The sequence below is a fragment of the Cygnus atratus genome, chromosome 1 (genome assembly GCF_013377495.2).
Source record: "Cygnus atratus isolate AKBS03 ecotype Queensland, Australia chromosome 1, CAtr_DNAZoo_HiC_assembly, whole genome shotgun sequence".
Taxonomy (NCBI): Eukaryota; Metazoa; Chordata; class Aves; order Anseriformes; family Anatidae; genus Cygnus; species Cygnus atratus.
In genome coordinates, this window is record NC_066362.1 from 1684642 (window position 1) to 1706790 (window position 22149).

Sequence of the window (22149 nt, forward strand, 5' to 3'; positions counted from 1 at the left end):
GCCGGTCGTGCTTCGCCTTGTAGGTGCTCACCGGGGGAGTGAAAGGTGTGCGGCCCCCGGCTCAGAGCGAGCGGCAGGGGCAGGGTGGCAGGCATTTTGAGGCGCAGGGCTTGCTTTTTGTGCCCTGCCAGGAGCAGTGAGAAATGCCCTGGAACAGCTTTCCCTTGCTCTGAGCTGCGGTGCTTGGACGGGCAGCAGCGCTGGGGAGAGAGCCACCCGTCTCTGCAGCTCTTCTGCTTGTAGCTGCTGCTGAAGAGGGAAGCCGGCTGTTGGCTCACAGCTCCTACACCCAGCGGTCCTGCGCCCAACCTGGCTCCTTCCCCCCCCCACCCCGCCTTGCTCGGGGCTTTCAGCACTTCCTCCCCTGGCTGCTCGCGCCCGTTGCAGGAAGCACGGTGCCCTTTCCATCGCCGCACGACCGCAGGAGGCTCGCCGTGGTGGCTGCCGCAGGGGAAGTTCCCCCTTACCCTGTGCTGCTTCTCCCACCGGCTGCTGCTCTCCTGCGAGCTGGGTGCTCTGCTGCCTCTTGGCACTGCTCGGGGGGGGAGGATTACGGGGCCGTAGCACTGCCAGCGGGGCAGCCCGTCCCAGTGCCCGAGCACCTCTGGGTGCAGAACCTTTCCCTAACCCCCAGCCTGACCCTCCCCTGTCCCAGCTCCATGCCGTCCCCTCGGGTCCTGTCGCTGTCCCCAGGGAGCAGAGCTCAGCGCCTGCCCCTCCGCTCCCCTCTTGAAGCTGTAGAGCACAGTGAGGCCTCCCCTCAGCCTCCTCTTCGCCAGGCTGAACCCTCCCCGTGACTTCAGCCGCTCCTCACACTTCTGCCCCTGCAGGCCCTTCCCCATCCTTACCCTCTGCCCCTAGGAACACCCTACCCAGAGAACAGCGACGAACAGCGGTTTTTCAGGTTTTAATAGACAAACTCTATACAAAGTCATCCTGTACACAGCTTCTCATCTCATTACTTTTTTTTTTTTTTTTAAAAAACACCACGAAGAAAAAAGCACCAAAGGACAACCCTGTCCTCCACGTGCGTACGGAGGGTATCTCACAAAGGTCCTCGGTGCTGTTGTTCTTCGTGGTGCGTGTTCGTTTGACCTACCATAAATAAGAGGGTTTTGTTCCAGCATTTACAAGACTTCCCCATGCTGGAAAGCATTCAAGTCCCAGCAGTGAAATGGTACCGAGAGGCAACGCGGCTGACTCGAAATGTAGTGTAGAGGCTGCGGGCTCCCCGACAGCTGGGCAATGGTCCCCAAACAGCTTTTAAGACATCCACCCCCCCGCCCCCCAGCACCTAACGCATGCATCTTGTGTACAGTGTGTACAGCGAGGGTCACGTGGAAAATGCTTTTACTACAGCTGGCTAGTATTGCTCCTAACCTTCAGGTACGCTGCTTCTCTTCTCATGTTCCTATTTCTTCCCCTGTCAGCTGCACTAACTGCTTAAAACCACCGCAATAACTTAAAACTGTAACATTAACGTAACCTCTGTCCTACACCCAACGCGATGGCAGGGAATAAATCCCCGAGGGGATTTGCATTAGCCATCTTTAAATAATTTCTATATACAGAACTAAAGCCAACCTGCCCCTGCCGCTGCTCTGTGCGTGCACGGGGCTCCCGCGTGCGGTGCCAGGACGCGGGGGCCGACCTGCAGAGGATCACAACGCCCCCGGCAGCACTGCGGGGACCCGCGGAGGAGCCGTGCCAGGGCACAGCTTCGTCACCTGCAAGACAGAGAGGTGGCACTGTCACTGTCACTGCCCTGCTCGCCTCGTGGCTTCGGGCAGCAGCACCAAGGCCCCGGGGTCCTGCGGGCGGTCCCTTGGGACCCCGGCTCCCCTCAGACACCCAGGAGCTGCTCCTGGTGTGTTTTCATCCCGCTCCTCAGCGATTCGCTGCCTTCTGGGGGAAGAAAGGGGTCGATCCCAAGCGCCCCCTCCTCTCCCTTACCAGTAGCTTCTCCTAAATGGGGCAGCCACTTTCTGCACCGTCCCAAGGAAGGTGTTGACGTCGGCCACGAGGATTCCTTTGCTTTCGAAGACCTCCCTGCTGACACCAGGCTTTTCTGCAAAAGGAGGAGTGGCACTAAGTCATACACGCACACGGGATTGTGCTGAGAGGCACAGAAAACGCCCCCAAATCCCACTGCAGTTATTCTGTTTTGCAAATGTGAGCAGATTTAATGACAGCGCCTCGCACGCAGCCTCAGCCAAGCCCGGCCACAATTAGAGTGTGACACAAAGCCAGCCACAGGCTCGAAAACCTGCCAGAATTTACCGGACCTCCAAAAAAAAAATCTGTTCATTTTGCCTTTTACTGCACTGACTCACCGTGAGACTGCCCGCACCGTACCCACACCTCAAGTCAGTGATTCTGGCAGAAATTGGAGCAAAAAAAAAAAAAAAAAAAAAGGATGTTTCCCCAAAGGAAGTTTCTCGTCCCCCCTCCACCTGCTCTGCACCGTCCCACAGAGTTTTTGGGGGGACGCCTGGGGCTGAGGGCAGCAGCAGCAGCGGCGGCGCCCGGAGCCTGTCCTTACCCGTGAGGTACACGGCGAACCTGGCGCTGACGTGCTGGACCTGCAGGTTCAACAAGCACTTCACGTACTCGGAGGTGGGGGACGAGCGGGAGTCGCACGAGTGGTAGTGCAGCACCTCGATGAGGTCGGCTCCTTGGCACGATTTCAGGATCAAGTTCTTCTTGTGGGCATTGGCGTCCACCCTGCGGGGAGAGGGGCAAGGTGAAGCAGCAAGGGGCAAGGGGCAGCACCCCTCTCCTTCCCAGGGAACAAGCGGGCACGATGGGAGCAGCTTTTCCCCCAGGCATGCTTCTTCCAGCCTCGTGGGTACTTTTCTACTTGACATCCTGCACCACAACAGAGCTGAGAGATGCTACACGCGTGCCAGCGACGAGCACAAGGAAAAACTCTTGCTCTGAGCTCAAGGAAACACCTGGAGGACTGAAAAGCAGGTCTTCGAAACAATTACTGCGTGCTAACACTAACTGCTTAGTGCGGAGAGGATCTGAGATTCCTCCCCATCTGTTGTCACGCTTTCAGCTCGGTGAGAACAGCCTGGTTTCCTCTTTGTTCCGAGGTCGTTACTCGAAAGCTGACCTTTCTGGCCAGCGGTTTAGCACTAGAAAAGGCAGCCTGCCTCGTAAAAACGTCCCTCTCTGAGCTCGGCCGGGATAAAAGCAGGACATTTTAATGAGCACGTTATGCTCCGTCTTCTCTTTTTCTAACTGCATTATTTAAACACGCACGCTGCTGCAAATAACCTTAAACGGGGAGAAGTTCTGCTTTTCCCAGCAAGGTTTGATTTTACACGCTCCCCACAACATCCTGGGGCCTCTCTCAGAGCTCCCCCGCTCACACGAGTGATGGGGCAGAAAAGGAAATGGCAAAGAAGCGGAGGGGCAGAGAGAGGCCCAGGAAAGTACCCTGAGCTCCCAGTGCCTGTGCGAATGAGCCAGGGTAGCTGGGGCAAGCTCGGTTTGCAGCTTCTCAAGCATAATTTTGGGCCTTTTCCTCAGCCCCTCGCAGGCTGTCACACACACGGAGCGTGCACCTGCCAAAAGAGAGGGGGGAAATTGCCTTCTGGAGGTACAGCGGGGTGCAAGAGGCAGCTGCCAGAGCTCTGCCTCGTCCGGGACCACGTGCAAGATGCAGCATTCGGGGCCAGCTGATCCTCTCCAGGTCCCACGTCCTGCTGCTCCCTCTCGTACGGGTATCAAAAATCCAGCACGTATTATTTGCTAGCGTGCAAACACTGACTGTTCCACGCCTGTGGTCCCTCCCTGACGGGGGAGAGCTCTCATGGAGACAAAAATCTTCATGTTTCATCTTGTGAGAGGCCAAAACCCAACCAGAGGCACCTGACTCCCCGTGTCCCCGTGCCGAGCGTCCGAGGGGACGCCACACTCAAACGGAGAAGGGAGCTGCCACGACAGAGCCATCACCTGACGTCTTCTCGGAGCTTTTTGCTCTCCTTGTAGTGAAGGAGCCACTTCCACCGTCCGCTCCCGTTCAGCTTCTCCAGCACCTTCACCACCTCCTTCAGCTGGCCTGGGGAGACAGCAAAGGGCCAGAGGGTAACCGAGGAGGAAACGGCCCCAGGAGCACAACCCCTGCTCGAAGCCAGGCCACCACAGGTGGCTCAGGGCTTTGTCCAGGTGAGCTGCAAAGATCTCCAGGGATGCAGGTTCACAGCCTCTCTGGGATACGGTCCCAGTGTCTGGAAACAAACCTGCTGTGAATTTTTCCCCCCCCCGATATCTCACAGGGTAAGCGTGCAACCTGTCCCATCACTGCGCGTCTCCAGGCGTGTGGCTGTTTTAACGCCACGAAGGAGCTGAAGACAACAGCACGGTCTCCTTTTTGCCCTCCCTTTATAGGCTGAACATCCCCGTACATCCATCCCCTGCTCCAGCCCCTCGTGGTTTTGGCCTCCACTGGATTTGTGCCAGTGTGTAAACATTTTGGGGAGCCCTGGCCTGGACCCGCCATCCAGGTGGGGGCCCAAACACTGGTTAGAGGGGAACAACTGCCCCCATTAAAGCAGGAAGAGATGACACCCATGGGAAGATTTTGGAAGCAGATGTCAGAAAACGAGCTGGGAGCCGACCCTGAACATCTGCATGCAGGAGGCGGCAGCGAGACTCACCCAGCGTCACCGTTTCCAACACCTCGTCGTCCGACACCACGAAGCCACCGGTGTGGAAGAGCTCCTGGTAGGTGTGAACCGTGATGTCCTCGGGGCTGTCCACGCCGGCGAACGCCACGTTGGGGCAGTGCTTCAGGCTCAGCAAGCACGGGACCTGCCCAGGGCAGGCACACGTCAGTGCCAACAGCTTCAACCACTTGTGCACCGCTCGCCCCGCTTGGGGACAAGGTGAGAATCCGCCTCGTCCTCTGCCTGTATCACCCCGACACTCGCATTTCCACAGCTCGACCCCAAAGCTGTGGCTGCGATATGGGGAGCTGCAGGTGGCTCAATCTGCTGCAGTATTCCCCGGAGCCCACAAGCCAGCTGAAGTGCTCTGTTACCCTAAATAAGCTCAGCCCGGTTCATCTGAGCTGGGCTGCTCCAAGTGATGTTAGTCAGTGATCAGAAAGGGACCGGAAAAGCAGAACTGACTTGCTTTGGGATTTTAAGAGAGCTGTTTTTAACAGATCTTCGAGAGGCACTGCTCTTTCCGTGTAAATAACAGCATGTCCGCAGGGAGTGACAACTGAATTTACAGGTATAGTTAGTGCAAAGTTTAAAAACCCATAAAATGGGTCCTGATACTCATGCGTCCCAAATGGCGTTCCCAAGTTTTGGTAGGAAAAAAAAAACAAACCAAAACAAAAAAACGGTAGTCTCGGGTCTTACCTTGTGGATGTGCGAGGAAATGTCCTCGTTCCTGATCACAACGAGCAGCCGGTCGCTGTCCGGGCGTTTCGCGCTGCAGAAGCTCAGGGGCTCGATCTCCACGTGGCCGTCTTTCTTCAGCAAGGTCTGAAAGAGAAATCGCTGGGAAGGTTTGCACGAGGGATATCTTCGGAGCTGTGGAAGAGCTGGCAGCTGGTGGTGACTCCTGGAGGACGGCAGGGGCTGCGACTGCTCGCAGAGGATGAAAAAGCAGAGAAAAAGCCCTCTGCATCTCCGGGGCGCGCAAGGAAGAGGGAAAGGGAGAGATACGGGGAAACCAGGTGGGATATGGGGCTGGCCGTGACGTGGGGCGTGGAATCAGGGCTGGAAGCCCTCTGTCCGCCCCACCTGATGCCTCCCTCACCCGGAGCCACCCCTCCCCACCCAGCCTTACCTTCACTCTTGCAAAGAAAGGCTCCTCTCCCGTCTCCACCAGGTAGAACATCCCCGGGCGCCTGCAGGCCCCCTTGGCCACGCTGCGCAGGCGGCCCCGCAGCGTGCCGCACAGCTCCGCCACCAAGTCCCCGAACGCCGCCGTCCGCCCGGGCTGGGACGGCCGTGGCCGACCACCTGCAGCCTCCCCGCGTGCCGGGCCCTTCCCTCGGTCCTCTCCTCCCGTCTCGAGCCTGCTCAGCATCAGCCTGTCGAACTCGGTGTACTCGCCGAGGACGGCCGAGACGTCCCCCTGCGGGCCCTGCGCTTTATTTTCGTATTTGAGCTTGCCGAGGTGGAAGGGAGCGGCGCGGTCCCGGTTTCGGGACTCGGCCCCGCTCCTCTCGTGCCGCGGGGGGCGACGGGACGGGTCCCTGCGCCGGCGGTGCCAGCCAAAGCCACCCGGCCACGGGTCCGAGGGCAGGATTGTCACCTGCAGAGGGCTCCTGCTCCGCGGGGACAGGGGGACAGGAGCTTCTTGCCCGGGCAACGTCTCGGACACCGCCTGGCGCGAGCAGTCTTTCGGGAAGATGCTCTCGGAGGTAGAAAGGGGCGGTTGCCCCCGCCTCAGGATCTGGTTTAGCTTACAGTGGAAGCGGAGGTGCTCCATGTCCAAAGTGTGCTGGGTGATTTCCTCCGAGCCCCTCCGCGCCCCCAGCAGCGACCTCAGCGGACGAGACCGCCCCGCGCAGGGGCGGCGGCGGCGTCTCTCGGAAGGCTGCGCGTTCCCCCTCCCGCCCCGGTGTTTTTTGGTGACCGTGAAGTTGAGGTAATCCTTGGAGACCCCCCGGCTGTCCGTAATATTGACGTAAGGTGGCACCTGCCTGCTGCTGGCCTCCTCCAGCCCGCCGGGCTCGGCCCACCAGCAGCCTTCGTCCGAGCTCGGCGAGCCCCAGGCCTCGCTGCGCCCCTCCGCGCACCCCGAGCCCACCGAGGAGCTGCAGTCGGTCCTCGCGCCCCCGGCACCCCCAGATCCCGGGCTGTAGCAGCCCCTGGATGGAAGGAGAGGAGGGGAAGTCCGTGCGAAGCACTCCCAGTCCGAGTCGCTGGGGTAAGACTCGTAGGAGAGATCCGCCAAGCTCGAGCCCGCGCGTCTGTCCGCGCTGGGGAAGCGTTCGGCCCTCGGGCCAGCACCCGGCACGTCCCCAGCGTCGCCGTCCCCCGGGCTCCCTGCAGAGTCCCCGCGGGCATGTAACAGCAAAGATGGGAAGGGGGGAACGGGGATTGCTCCCTCTTCCGCCTCCACGTCGGCACGGTGAGGATCAGGGAACACGCCGGGCTCCTCGGCCTCGTACTCGCCCTGGCCACCCGTGGATCTGGGCTCCCCCCGCGGCACAAATCCCGCTGAAAAAGACGCCGGGCTGGCAAAAGGGACGCCGCTTCCTCCCTCGGACTCCTCCTCGTGCGGGATGGGTTCCTCCTCGTGGCTCCCCACCACGCCTGCTGCCCGGGCCCCGGGGCTGGCACACGCGTGGCAGGCGCCTGGTGGCTGTTGTCCCCCACAGCAGGGCCTGGGGGCACCACGCGGAGCACGGCTCGTGTCGGGGTGCGCGCCAAGGACCGAGGCCGGCTCAGCGCCGCGCCGACCTGCTTCGTGGCCGTGTGGAGGAGAACAAGGAGCAGGTTCCGGCTCACCGGGCACGAGGACACCCAGGGGGGAGCTCTCCGCTGGCTCCGTCCGGCACAGACCTGGGTCTTTTTTCACCTCTCCTGCAAATCCGGGCTTTAAGGAGCCGTCCGGCGCTGGGCTCTCGGCGGCCACGCTCAGCTCTGCAGCAGCTCCTTGCTCGGGGGGCTCCCCAGGGGGGCAACGTGGCCCCTCCTCGCTTTGCTCTAACAAGCAGCAAGGGGCATCGGCACCCCGGGGACGGTCCTGATCAGGGGGGGCAGGTTTGTTGCCCGGAGGCTCCACCTCTCGCATCGAGGAGAAGGAATCTGATGCCAGCAGGTCGTGGAGAGAGGTCTCTGGCTCCTCAGCCACCATCGACGCGTTCGTTTCGTTGCTCCCAGGGGGCTTGCGTGCACTGAGGCACACAGCAGCGTTCTCCCGGGCTTCGGAGTCCCCTGCCCAGGCCGTACAGTCGAAGGCGAAGCCGCGGCCATCACCAGCTCCCGAGGACTCCCCCAGAACATCGGGGCGGCTGGCAGGGGGGCTGCTACACCGCCCTTCCAGCAAGCCCTTGGTCCGCTCTTGGCTTGATTCACCAGAGCTCCCCGAAGCGAGGGCGGCACAGATTTCGCCTGCGCACCTTTGGGGAAGGCAGCTGCTCCCTCCGGGGCTGCTCCTCGACGGAGCCTGGACGAGCGCCGCGGCCACGTGGACCCCTGGAGCAGCCCCCACAGCTGCCGCCCCGTCAAAAAACGCCCGGCAGGCAGAGCTGGAGCCAGGGGACGAGGTCGGTGCCGGTCCCCGTGACTCGAGGCCAGCCGTGCCAGCAGCTTGGCTCCCAGCGAGCAGCCAGGTTTCTGCAGAGGGCGCACGATCCTCATCTTCCTGCTCCAAACCATCCCCGAGCGCCTCTCCGGCAGGTCCAGCGCCGGCTGTGGGGACGTCAGGGTGTGTGCTCGGAGCAGGTGGAAATGGTGGCGCCAACCTGCTGTCACCCACGTCGTCTGGGCTGGCTTCGTGTGCCAAAGCGACGCTGTTTGTCCCGGCACTTGGGGCGGCCAAAGCCCCCCAGGGCTCTTGCAGCACACCCACGCTCGGGGCCGTGCCACCAGAGAGCCCCTGAGAGGCAGCCCCGCTCCCATCCGACAGGGCCGGCATCGATCTGCCCTCGCAGGGGAAGGCTGAGGCAGCAGGGACGGGCACGGGGCCCTCTCCAGGAACACCAAAGTCCCTTGGGCACGCCGAATTCACCAGCTTCTGCTCCACGTCGGCATCACCTCTTCCAGAAAACGCTAAATCATCAGGCCCCACCATCACGCTGCCGTTCTCAGAGTCCTCCTTCCCTGCTTCTCCCTCCTCCGCTTCTCCCTCCTCTATTTCTGGGCGCCCTAAGGGCTCTCGCGACGCCCTCCCTTCCCCACCGAGTCCATCGGGCTTTGCTCTCTTGGGACTCGCTTCCGAGGGCGTCGAATGAGAGGCGCGTGGCGCTCTGTCGCTGGTGGCCCAGCTGCTCTCCTCCGCCTCTGCACCACGCCCGGCGCCTCCCACGCTCCCCCTTTCCTCGGGGGGACCGGGGCCACCCCCCGACCCTGCTGCCCACCCACTCTCTGGCTGCCCTCCGCGTCCGCACTGCGTATTCTGGGGAGCTGGGCTGAGATTCCGGGCTTGCTTGCGTGGTTTTTCCCTGCCCAGCACAGCTGGGGGCGTGGGGGCATCGCCGAGCTCGTCGGAGGGGCCGGGGGCGACGGAAGCGTCGCGCTGTCCCTCCCCGGGCAGCTCCACCTGCAACAACACAAGCCAGAGGTTAAGCCTCAAGGGAGGCAAAGGCAGGAAACGGAGACGGGTATTTTAAACGCTCAGACGTCAGCGCAACCACCCCCCTACAGCATCTGTGGAGACAAGTTTGTCTCCAAAGTAAGTCCGGGTCGAATCCTTACCCCGCAGTGAGCCCACAGACACCCGGGGGAAGGGACGAAGCTTTCTACCTCGTTTATATCGTGAAGAGGCTTAAGAGGAGGCCAAAGCGTGCAGAAGTCATCAGCCAGTGCCCAGAATCTGCAACAGCGTCCTCTTATTTCTGCTGGGTTTATCCGCCCAAGCAAGTTGTGATGGCACTGCGGACAGCGATCCCATATTTCCTCCCCAAACACTCCTGCCCGCTCCACAGCGCTAAACCCACGCTTTAAAAACCGCTGGGGTGTTTGTATTTTGTGCAAAAAAAAAAAAAAAAAAAAAAGCTGCAGCGATATGGTAGCTGCCCGTTTGCTCACGGAGCAGAATTCTTAAAGGAATTATTTTAATCTGAGAATTCAGGCTTAAAAAAATGTCGGCAGGCACCGGTGCTTTGGTTTTACCCAAATACCTCCACTCCTGGCCATCTGCAGAAACTGAAAAGTAATAATAGTTAAAAAGTAAACTCATCCCGAACAAAATTTTAGCTAACTTCACTGGAGGGGTGAGGGAGATATTGCAAAGTCCTGCCCTGCCACCTGAGCGGGGGAAAACCTCTCCAAGGTTGGTGTTGTCTGAGGAACGTCAGTGCTTTAACCGCTCTCGTTCTTTGGGATTCCTCCTCGTTGAGTCCCTCCCGAGGTCAGTGCTGGATAACTCCCGTCGGAGCCCAGGGACGCCAGCTCAGTCCACGAGGACATCCAAACCGGAAACCTTTTTTCGGTGACGCTGGGCGTTGCGTGCACGCCTATCACTCGGGGCAGCCAACTGGTGGGTGACTTCCCCGTGTCCTGCTTTGGGGACCCCGCCACCTGCCTCCACGAGAGCCCCCAAAAGCCCGCCTGCTCCGTTCCCCTCACAAGAACCCACTCCTACGAGCGCCAAAGGGATCGTGTGCGCCCCCCAGGCTCTTACCGCAGCGGCGGTTGAGACATCACACACGTGCTCCTCCTCGGGAAGGCCCGGCTGCCTGCATTTCTCAGCCAGGTTGCTCCGAGCAGCGCGTTCAGCGAGGGAAGGGCTCTCGGAGCTCGTGGAGGAAGGTTCCTCCTCCCCGGGGGGCAGCTCCCCTGAAGAAGACGACACCGTACTGTCAACGGCGTCAGTCTGAGAGTCTGCGGGGCTCTCCTCTGGGCGAAAGGGCCCCTGGCAGCGCGTGCTGGGATCCAGGGAGCTGCTAGGAGTCTGGTCAGGCTCTGACCGAGAGTCCACGGGGCACTTCTCCGGCCCGAAACAATCCTCGCCGTCATCGCTCAGCTCCAGGAAGTCCCCGGTGCTGTTCAACGAGACGAACTTCTTGGGGTTGCTGTGCTCCACCACCTTCCTCCTGCTGCTCAGGACCTTGCTGGGCTTGCTGTAGAACAGAGCCACCCACATGTGAAGTATCAGCTTCATCTCTTCCACGTCGTCGGGCAGCTCAGGGTCCCAGGGCCTGGAAGGGAAAGCGAACACAGCTTGAAACGCCCTCATCCTCCCTCCAGCTGACCAAGGTCACGCTTCTCCTGGTTCCCCAAGGTGCTAAGCCCCGGTGCAGGAGGGCTGCGAGCGCCCAGCTGCATCACGGATCGCTCGATGTGGTTTCCAAGGGGTTGAAAAGAAGAGAAGCAAGCACTTGGGTGCGCGGCTCTAGGTACCAGAGCTTCAGCACAACCCAATGGGGCATTCAGCACGGAGAAAAGGGCAATTATCACGCAAAAGCAAAGCAAAAAGGGCAAAGAAAACCTATTCCAAAAGCGCTCTGGCTGTTTCTCAAGAGACGTCCCCTGCGGACGGTCTTCCAGACTCACTCACCCATGCAGGGCGCGGATCACCGTTTTCTCCAGCTCGTCGTTGGTGTACTTGCTGTCCAAGCTGAAGAGATACCCAGCCTCCCGCCGGCACGTCACCTCCACGGACTCGCCGCAGCTCTTCACCGCGTGGGTCCTGGCGAAGTCCTCCTTCAGCCCGGGGGAGAGCAGGCAGCTCCTGCACCGCGCCGCCGCGGCCTCCGCGGGACGCTGCGGGTGGGCGCTGCTCTGCTGGTGGCGGAAAGGTAGGACCTTCCCCACCAGGGGTCCCGCCCGCGCGCTCCTCGTCCCGTTTCTGGCAGGCGCCGGCCCAGAATACGGGGCGCTTTTGGGATACGGGTGTTTCTTCAGGTGCTCGGGCAGCAGCGAGGCGTACGAGTGCTCGGAGGAGATGAAGGAGTGCTTGCTCGCCTCGGCGGCCTCCTGAGTCTCCCTCGGAGGCAACGCGCGGGTTTTCGCGGGGTTGGGGTTTGGGCTGTTCTTCTTAGCGGAAATCCCAGGGCTTTTCTCCCCGGGAAGGGAGTCTTTTAAGTCTGTTTTTCCAGCAGGTGGAAGCTTCTGGTTGGGTGACGCTTTGCCAGGCAAGGCAGCCCCCTTCGCGAGCTTGTCTACCCTGTGGTATTCGTGGTCGGAGGCAGCGCGCGAGGATTTCTGCTTGCGGAGGCCCTGCTGCTCCTTCGCAGGGTCGCAGGGTGGGCTGCAGGACAGGGAGATCGTCCCGCCGTCCCTGGGGATGAACGAAGGAATACAAGAACCCAGAGCCAGGTCAGCCAGCAAGTTCAGGGCGTGGGACTCGTAGTCGTTCCCCTTCGGATCAAAAACATGGCTTGCAACAGCGCCTGGGTAAACCTCACTCATCTGGCTATCCGCTGCGTGGCTTTGCGAGGAAGCGTCGCTCGGAACGGTGGAGAATGGCTCCTTCCCCTCTGCATTAAAATAAAAAAGCGAACAGATGAAGGCCACGCAGTTCTGCCGCGAGAAGGGGTTCAAAGCAGGCTAACAAACGAACGGCATTCAGACAGGGACTGCGGGGTCCGGCACATCTCAATTAATTCCCTGTTAAGGACCTCAGTTTGGCAGGAAAAAGCCGCCTCTCCAACACCGACTTCGCACACGCAAAAATAACCCCAAAACCCCTGTGGCCACGCCAGCCACGGCTGCTACGGAAGGATCCAGAGTTGGGATCCAGCTGACCGCAGGAATGGGGTTTATCCTCAGAAATAAATGGCACGGGATCCAGAGGGAAGAAAACTTCCCTTGGCCTCTGCGCACAGGGTAGTTTGGGCAGTTACGAACAGCCTGAGAGATTTTTAAGTGCTTCATTAACCTGTTTTTTTTGTTTGTTTGTTTTTTTTTCCTTTGTGCTTCTAGCCTGAATACTTGCACTCCTCGCCACAGAAGAAACCCTGCGCTGTGTCCACAATAACCCACATAGTTACGGCAAACCCCCCCCAACCCTCTAAAACACAGAGAACCCCCCCCCTCTGCCCTCGTGCTTCCCCCTGCACACCCCCTCATCAGCATCACCTGCCCCCGAGCCGCCCCTCGGGGCACACGCAGAAACCTGGGGGCTCCCAGAGGCGGCAGGAGCACAGAAAATAAGTGTTCATTTAGTTTCCAGGACTAAAAACGCCCCTCGCCCTGGCTCAAGGCCCGTGTTCGTAAGGCATGAAGTCATTAACCAAGGTTTAACACCTTCTAAAAACCAGCACAGCGTTTCTCCAAGCGAAACCTTATCAAACTGTGCTGGAGTCCTGCGTGTTGTATTTCATTTCCTTGGGAAGCACGCAGCGGGATGCATAAATTGAGTGTTGTTTTTTTTCCTGCTAACCACTCTTATTTTGCATTTCTGGCAGAACCTGGCGTTCAGCCTTTTTGATTTAGGTACAGAAGTGTGGACGGAGCCCTCTGGGTGAATCAAACACGGTTCAGGACCCATCCTACGAGAGCGCTGGCCAGAGCTGCTCCAGGAACCCCACGCCACGAGCGCAGTGAGGAGCAGCGTCCGACAGGCCCGCTGCTGAAACCTGCCACGTATCAGGAAGTCTGACAGCAACGTGGCAATAAAAGAGCACGAAAAGCGGACAAACCGAGCCGAGGTGGCACGACCAGTCTTGAAAGCCTCCCGCTTCGCCGGGGAGAGGGAAAAGAAAGCCCAGACACAGATCCGAAAAAGGACATCAAAGCCTGGGTGTGAGAAAACGCGACAAATTAACAGAAAACGACTCTGCCGCTCCACCATTTATCTTGGCACCGTAATACTGGCTCTCAGTTTCGAAGCAGACTCCCAGCCAGCACCTGCAGACGCTGCACTCCGGGACTACCCAGCTCTGCCTCCTAAACCCCCTGCAGTCTGCGAAGGGTGTGACAGTTCCACTCTTTTTTTTTTTTTTTTTTTTAAAGCGACTGGATTAAAAAATGGACTAAAAACCTGCGCAGACGCTGGGCGTGAGCAGCGGTTATGCTCTGTCCGTGAGCTGCCTCAACGCAGCTGCAGAGCTCAGCAGCTGAGACCCAGCGCTTTCTCTGAGCGGTTTGCCAAGGATGCAAACTGAGATTAGGAAAGGACTCAGGCGAGTTTGGTTCGTGCGTCCTGGGAGGGCGTAATGGGAGCCTGCAGGCTGCGGGGCAGCAGCACGCAGACCCCAACCCAGACCCTGAGCCCTAAATACTGTGAGGGAGGCCCTTTGGCTGCCGCTGACCGTGCTGTTACCTCCACCTGGCCACAACCTGCCCCTGACGTTTGATGGCTCTACGTTTAAAGAGAATTTCCGCAGCATTCTTACCGCTTTCTGCTGGCTTTTTGGCTGCAGGTTTCAGCGGGCTGCTCGCCACGCTTTTTATCACCTTACTCTTCCCCGGCTTTGCGATGGTCTCAGCAGCAGGAACCTTTTTCACGTCTGAGTTCTTCAGCGTCTTTGATCTCTTCGTTTCCAAGCCAGGGTTGTCGGGGGCCGAGGTTTCCTTCTGGGCGGGTTCAGACTGCGTATTGTGCACAAATTCTGCAGACAGGACCTCTGCACCTGGGGCAAGGAAAAGGGAGGGCATTTCTTTTCGTTTGAGACATGCTCAGATTAAAAACCAATGATCGCAAGATATTCAGCTGAAGACTGTGGAAGGACTGCTCTCGAAGTGACTGGCAGCAGCAGAACGGTCTTCACTAACTCGATTTATGCTCCTGATCCAACGGGTTACTGATGCAAATGATCAGAAAGCACTTATTAAAAGTAGGCATCGCTTCTTCAGCTCGTTAGCAACCCGTTTTCCTGACCTAGAATGGGTGATCTTCAGGGACAAGCCACTCCGATTCCTGCCTGGCACACCTGCACCCCTAGGGGACTTATTTACCTCTCCAAGAACCTCTCGCAGATCCACCGGCAACGTCACCAGGAGCAGGGCAGGGCAGATCCCGGTGGCCTGTGGATCAGAGCTGCCTTCAGCCCAGCTGCTGTGCGCCCCCTGCGCGTCCCCACCCGCCTCCAGAGCTGCCACCACCACCACTTGTGATGGGCGTAGGCGCCAGGGGAGATCGCTGGGTGTGACACCGCCTCTGCGCAGGTGGCTCCAGGGTTGGGATTCACCTCAACCCGCCTGGAGCGTCTCTGCGAATCAGGTGGAGACTGGGGCTGGCTCCAAAGGACGGGTTTGCCCACCCTCTGCAGAGACAGGGGAGCTTTCCGAGGACAATTTATCCCCCTGGGACACCCTGCACGAACAGCTCGGGCCAGACAGCAGCTCCCACCAGAGCAGATCGGGTGGGATCAGTCTCGCGTTTGTCGTTTCATCGGGGCCCCAGCGAGAAAGCTGACCCTCAGGGAGCGACAACGCAACCAGCCACCCTGCGTGGTCATCTAGGCCATCTGTAATGGCCACGGCTTTGGCAACTGCTCCGTGCCTGAGGCAGCAACCACTCCCACGGGCAAGGGATAACTGCAGCCCAGCTGATTCCCCTGTACCCGCAAGCAAAGGTACAGACGGGCCTGAATTTCAGGCACTTTCACTGAAATCCCCCGGCATTGCCCTGGGTTTCTTTCCAGGCTGAACGAGAGAGCACAGAGACATTGCTACCGATCTATCCAGAGGCTCCCTGGAGGCGTCTGCTTGCTCTGGGCACCCGGGAGGAACACGAGGGGATGCAGCTCCTAACAAAGCCTCGGGATCCAAGCACGATGCCCTGGAGAAGCAGGAGGAAGCCAGTCCCAATTACACAGCACTTACCTCTTTTCCTTCTGTGCGGAAACTCTAAATTGGCTAATTTAAGCATGGGCTCGTTCGAGCTGGCCGTAAGCCCTGGCTTTTTCGGAAAAGAGAAGGTGATTTTCCTCTTGGTTGCTTTCCTGTCCCTGCTGCTGTCCCCCACCGAATGTATTTGCATCTTGAGGGGCGACCATTTCTTCCCGGTGCTGGTCACAGCGGCTTGGCTGGATTTCCTCTTGTTCTGCTGCATCCAAAGCTCGCTGGCTGAGCTCACGGCTTCTGGGGGGCCTTCACCACTCCAGTCCAGCCCCACAGCGGTGGGCTTTGGGTTTTCACCCTGGAGTTTGACTTCTGCTGGCACGTCAGGAGGAACAGGGTCTGGTGGCAGAGCTAAAGGGCAGTCTGCTTTACGAGCAGCCTCCGAGCTGCAGCAGAGAGACTGAACAGCACCAGCCAAACATCCTAAGGCAGCCGACATTTCCAGAGTGTAGCTGCTGGGATCGGAGAGGTAATGCTGCAGCTGGGAGAAGGACTGCTCTGAGCGCTTTTTAGAGGATTTAATACGTTCACCCTTGGCTGGTGGCAGGTGAGAAGGACAGGGAACGTCGTCGTTCCGGCCCGAGGTGTGCTGTGCGTTTTGCTCAAGCTTTGCGTACTCCTGGAAGTGCTGTTTGATACGTACGTCGGTACTGAGCGCGTCCCCCCGTGGAGAACTGGTGGCTTTCTGTAAGGCATAGCGAAGTCCAGGCAAAACCGAGGCTATTTTTAAGGAGACGTCACTACCTTCCCTTTCATCTTCTGGATCGTGCTCTTCAGCTGAGAAAGGAAAAGAAAAGAATTTTACTCGTATTAAAAAAGGGTTAAATTCCCCAAGTCGCCTCACCACTACATGCTAAGGGAACATGAAAGGTCTGAAAGGGTCCCCGGAGCCAGCTCACAAAAAGCCAGCCCCGGGGGCAACATCCCGGTTTGAGAGATGATTGTCACTGCTGAAGGTAAAAAAGAATTGCATGTGGGAGTCAAAAAGGAATTAAATGAAGATGAAAGACTCCTGTTGTATCTGCTAGCCCCATTTGCAGGAAATCACAGTGAGATCATACGCAGCAGTCTCGTCCCCTCGCTCTAGCAATTTTAGGACAGTCAGAGCTCTGAAAATACTTTTAAAAAAAAAAAATTGCATAAATTTAGGCTTGCCCATGCAGGGTGTTTAGACTACCACCATTTTCAGATCACTCGTGGTGTTTATTTCCTGAGGAAATGCAACCTCCAGCAGCTCCATCTCTACCTGCTGCCAGCGTGGGTGGACGCAGGGCACACGAAGCCCCAGAGTTTGTGCTCTGGAGCGGGATGGGGAAAGGCAAGAAGCAGACGCGGGGACAGTACGAACCCCTGGGTGATTTTATCAAGCTGGAGGCCTGGTCCTACTGAAAGGAGCTGGCTATCACTAATTTCAGCAGGAGCAACGTCCTACCACGTACAGTGCGTGGTGTCATCCAAGCCGAGGGTTTGGCTCTCACCAGGGTCAACCCGAACGAGTCCCAAGGCTCGAAGGAGCCCAGCCTCGCGGACGGCACGGTGGGAATGGGTTCCGCTTGGCACAATGATGGCACAGACCCACAGACCGAACGTTAGGGATTGGAAGGGACCTTGAAAGATCTCCTAGCCCAATCCCCCCGCTGGAGCGGCAACACCTCGAGCAGGTCACACAGGACCGCGTCCAGGCGGGTTTTGAACGTCTCCAGAGAAGGAGGCTCCACAAGCCCCCTGGGCAGCCTGTTCCAGCGCTCTGTCAGCCTCACCGTGAAAAAGTTTCCTCCTGTGAACACCTCCCATGTTCCAGCTTGCACCCATTGCCCCTTGTCCTATCAGTAGATGTCACTGAGAAGAGCCTGGCTCCGTCCTCCTGACACTTGCCCTTTACATATTTCTAAACATTGATAAGGTCACCCCTCAGCCTCCTCTTCTCCAAGCTAAAGAGCCCCAGCTCCCTCGGCCTTTCCTCGGAAGGGAGATGGCTCCACTCCCTCAATCATCCTCGTGGCTCTGCGCTGGGCTCTCTTGCTGTGTCCCCTTAGCACCCAGAAATGCCCGGGGAGCCTGTTGGTGGCCTGCCCTCTCTGCACAAGCAAGACTTATCCAGCTTCGTCCGCCGCGAGGCTGCAGACGGCCTGATGCTTTGCACTCGCAGGCTTGGCCCGTCTGTGTTACCACTCAGAGCTTGCGTCTGGCTGCAGGACCAGGCTGACGTCCCCAGCGTCCTTCCCCGTCACATCCCTTCCCAGCAAGGCGAAAGCTAGCCATGCCCGGGGGAGCCTGGCTTTCTTCTCCCCTTCTCAGACGCGCGGTTTTCTTCGGCTGTTGGCCCTGCTGCTGCCTGGCGCTGGCACCGCTGCTCCTCGTTACCGGCAAGCTCGGGCGTCCCTGCGAGCCTGCCTCCTCCTCCGCTGGCTCGGGAACGCTGCGGCACGCCGGCACAGCGGGCTCGTTATCCCTGCCCTACATTCCTGCCGGCGGCTGTCTGGACAGGAAGAAAAACGCCTTCCGAGGCTGCTCCCTTCAAAACGGGAAACATTATTCAGGATCCGAGTCCAAGCCCGGTGACTTCAAACGCGTCTGTACTTCACCTCCTTTTCTCTTTGCGCCCCACTGCTGTCTTCGGCCACCGTCTCCTTCTGTCCCCAAAGCCCTCGCACATTTATCTTCAGAGAAGGGAGAAGCCACAAAGCAGAACTGGTTATAAACCCGGCGAGAAGAGCTCTCGGTCCCAGAGGAGAGTCGTGGCTGGCTGGGCTTACGCCACTCGCGTAGAAAGAAACGGGACAGCACGTGCGGGAGTGCTGCTGGCACCAGAGGGAAAACATCTGGAAGCCATCAGCGCTCAGACCGTGTCACGTAACAACATGGAGCATTTGCTCAACATTACCCTCTCCCCCTGCCTCTTTCACGTCACCGCCAGCTGCTCCCTGGCTGCCCACACTTTGCCTCCTCTTTGGCATCAACGTGAGCCCCGGGCAACGTCTGCTGCAGCCCCTGACCTTCAAACCAAGCAGCCACTTGTGCCCTCTCTGCTTCAGGATGCTCCTGTTTAACTAAACCCCTCTGCTCTGGAGGGTATTTTCTCCCAGCCGCGGGGCTGGTCAGCAGGATCTCGAAATCCGAGTGGTCAGTTCCCATTTCCAGTCTGATCTCCAAGCATTTTTCCCCTTGGCCTCACCAAACTTTATGCCCTCGCTTCAGGCATCCCAGCAAAAACCTCCTGATCCCAGGCCTGTCCTCGCAGTTTGGATTTTTGGACTGCCTCTGGATACGCCTGTCTCTCTCCTACACCTAAAAAAAGAAATGAGAAAGGCTGCCACGCTAACACAGCCACCAGCAGCATGCCCTTAGAGTCTCACTGACTGAATTCAGGCCTCAAAGACATTTGCACCTCACACTGCCAAGTTACCATCGCGTCTTCACAAGACTTACGGGCCCACTTCGCGTGCGGATCCCGAAGGAGAAAGTTTATAGCTGGAGGTTAAACCCCAAAAAGGACAAAGCAATCCATGTTCTGAAGCGCTGGCAGGTTCTGTTGACGTTTCTGCTGATTTTATCTTCCGGGGAGGGGAGATGGGAATGTCCTGTCCAGCTCCACTGGCAACGCCAGTCATCGCACACACGGGCGGACTGAAATACCAGGGTGTGCTGGCATGAGCGGTCTCTTGGCTTGTCCCTAGAATGACTCAACAAAAAGCAAGCCAGAAGTTACGCAGAGCTTAAGGCCCCTGTTTATATCCTGCTTGGGGACCTGCAAGGCCAGAAGTATTTCTGTTGAAGCGCGTGAAGTGAGAGGTGCACGGATGAAGCTGTCCAGGGCAGCTGAGCAGTAACTTTCTTTATGTCCCCAAGAGGAAAACTGTAGGGCGAATGTTTCCACATGGTGCAGCACAAAACCAAAAGATCCAGAGAGAATGCAAATGCCACGGATGCTGAAACGCATCCGGACATCTGTGTTCGAACTGTGTCATCTTTATTTTCTCTTCGAGAGAGACTTTTTTGTTTGTTTGTTTGCTCTGCACCAAAGGAGGAGGTTTTAGGGCTGCAAGCAGCCTTGCATCAACGCCTGGGTTCACCTCCCAGGTCGCAGAGCTGTGCCTCACCTCGATGGCAGCAAAGCCCCGTGGCTCCGCCCAACAGCATCTCCCTGCCTCCTTCACTCACTGCTCTGAAGGGAGCAAGTCCCCTTTCCCTGCCCCTCTTCCCCCTGCCAGCAGTGACCCTTCACAGAACCCGTTGCATTTGTTATTTCAGCAGGGGACAATTCACTTGTATTTCAGGCTTTTTTCCTGCTGGTTTAGCAAACCACATCACCTCCACGCAGGGCCCAGCAAATGCCGTGATGTTTTACCCCCTTATATGACACACGTAAGTCAGTGCTGGGAGCAGATGTTGCTGAAAACCAACTCAGAGGAAGAAAAGCAATTATTTTTCACTCAATAATTGCAGAAAAGCAATTATTTTTCACTATTTTTGCCCCTCCTGTGAAGGGGCAAGGATGTGCAGAAGGGTCAAAACACGGAGACCTGGTTTACATCAGCTTAAAAATGCAGCATGGCTAAGCAGATGGAACTCCTCTCTCCTCTTTTAACACCCTTTGCACTAAAGCTGTAGGTGGTGTTGAGCCGAGAAATCAGCTTTTCAAGAGGAATACGTTTGCTAGAACCCTCAAATGAAGATCCTGCACCCAAAATGTAGCATCTGAAGCCAGCAAAGAGAACCTCCCTACCTCTCAGGCACACTGCTCGGGACGAGGTGAACAGAAACAGGGCCAGGAGGCTGACAGGCTCCTTGGGGTCGAATCCTGTGAAGTAGAGCGACAGGTTTTGTTCAAACTGCCAGTGCCCGTCCTCTAAATGAGGGCAGGCCATTTAAGCCCACGTGTTGGCTTGTACGTGGCCGTGCATTACCATCATCTCGTGCCAACGCAGAGGAGGTCAGGAGGATAAGAACTCCTTGATCTTGTAAATATTTGATGATCGCCTGTAACAAACAAACGAGAGTTAGAGCAGCCTCTCCCTTCCCTCCTAAGCACGCTGTATGTCACCCAGCACGACTGTCAACAAGCCCTGAGTGCTGGCGAACGTGTGCCAGCAGCACCAGCTCAACCCCTGCCGAGGACACTGCCGTGCCGCTTGAGTCACTGGGACTTGGAACCCGAAGTATTCCATTTAAGGCTGTTATTCGTCTCAGAGTCCTCCCATCTGTTACTTAAAACAAAATACATGCTTAGCCAAACCGACTGCTAGGAACAATTAATGAACAAGGTTAATAATTTCAGTCCCTTCGGTTCAAAAGTCCCTGGGCATCTCAGCCACGAAGACTTCTCAGCAGCGCGAGGGGAGGGCTTTCCCAGAAGGGAAAGCAAAGCTGGACACGAGCGTCTGACTACACAGCCAACGGCTCCAGCCACAAGCCCGACTGAGTTCAGGCCATGCAGCCTGCTTATTAGCAGCATCAGCATCAATAAATATTAGAGAAAAACCACGTGCTGAGCCCAAGAGACTGCTGTGACTCTGTCTCGGAAGCGGATGACTGCATGTCTAAAAAGATCCGTGGGTCTATCAAGGCTTTTCTTGGATTTGGGCGTTGCCTAATACCTCAGAGCTGGGCTCGGGCTGCCTTTTCTTCCATGAGGACACCCATTTGGATCTCTTTCTTCCGTGTAGACATGTCTTTTAGGGGAACTTCCAGGACATGAGTAACTCTAGGGCTCCTAACGCTCTGTGAAAGCTCGCCGGTCCCATTCAGCACATGCAGACATAACGGAGGATTGGACTGGTGCCCAGCCCGCATGACAACGGAGCAGCTTTGGAAACGCTGAACAATTTCAGCGCGGTATTCGCTCTTCAGAACGGTAGCTCCTTGCTTCAAACCGTCTCAAGCCAGCCGAGCAGAGCGGATGAAAGCCAAGACGTCACCCGGCTCAGTGGAACAGCCATTGTTTCTCACCAGCGGGGCGATTTTCAGGCACACGAGGGGGAAAGGCAAGCCACAAGTCAGCAGCTGCCTGACACAGAGCTGCGAGAAGTCACCCTCCACCCAGAGGAGTGCAGCTGGCCTCGAGCAACCCTGCTCACTCCCAGCTACTCTTTCATTTTCACTTGCAAGCCGGATGCCAGGCTCGCACACCACGGAAGGGGAAAGGAAACAGAGGGCGTTTTTCACCTGGGCTTCTGGGGGCGGCTGCCAAAGCGGATTCACCTACAGCCCTTCGGCAGCACGTTGGGAAGGGAAAAGCACACCCAAAGTGGCTGTAACTGTGTCCTCGCTGAGATACGGGAGAGGGTTTAATCCAGACTGGCAGGTATATGAAGGTAGGGAAGTTTTAGGGAAACAGTGCTCCTGCTGGCTTTCAGCACCAAGCTCCTCACGGCCACAACTCAACCACCTCATCTTCCCCAGCTCCTCTACAGAGTCCAGCTCCGCGAGGCTTGGCAGAAATGAAAAGAAAATGAGCACGGACAAGCTTACGTCCCTGCAGACGCTGGGAACCCTGAGCAGTGCAGCATCAGGTGAACTTCAGCGTGGATGGGTCTGTGCCACAACCAGATGCCCACCCGATGCTGCACAGCTCAGGATCACCAGCACGAGAAGGGACATTTAGGTTGTCTACGCTATCTCCTTCTTCGCTTCTGTTGTCACCGATGAAAGGCAGTCTCATCAACAATTTATGGAGTCTGAGAGCCTTCCTTGCAAACGCTTGCTCTGGTATGTTACA

The 22149-nt window shown here is 57.8% G+C and overlaps 1 protein-coding gene across 1 annotated transcript in view; it reads right to left on the bottom strand.

Moving 5' to 3' along the window:
- Positions 1–1949: 1949 nt before the first annotated feature.
- Positions 1950–22149, bottom strand: part of TASOR2 (transcription activation suppressor family member 2) — a 37096-nt gene continuing 16896 nt past the window's right edge. Inside the window, exons 13-25 of the mRNA XM_050710460.1 lie at positions 20339–20411; positions 20158–20232; positions 15414–16208; positions 14544–14612; positions 13982–14218; positions 11200–12121; positions 10324–10840; positions 5812–9240; positions 5379–5504; positions 4668–4821; positions 3964–4069; positions 2543–2724; positions 1950–2068 (exon numbers count right to left, since the gene is read on the bottom strand). Coding sequence (XP_050566417.1) covers positions 1950–2068; positions 2543–2724; positions 3964–4069; positions 4668–4821; positions 5379–5504; positions 5812–9240; positions 10324–10840; positions 11200–12121; positions 13982–14218; positions 14544–14612; positions 15414–16208; positions 20158–20232; positions 20339–20411 — 6804 coding nt within the window. The remainder of the gene's footprint in view (positions 2069–2542; positions 2725–3963; positions 4070–4667; positions 4822–5378; positions 5505–5811; positions 9241–10323; positions 10841–11199; positions 12122–13981; positions 14219–14543; positions 14613–15413; positions 16209–20157; positions 20233–20338; positions 20412–22149) is intronic.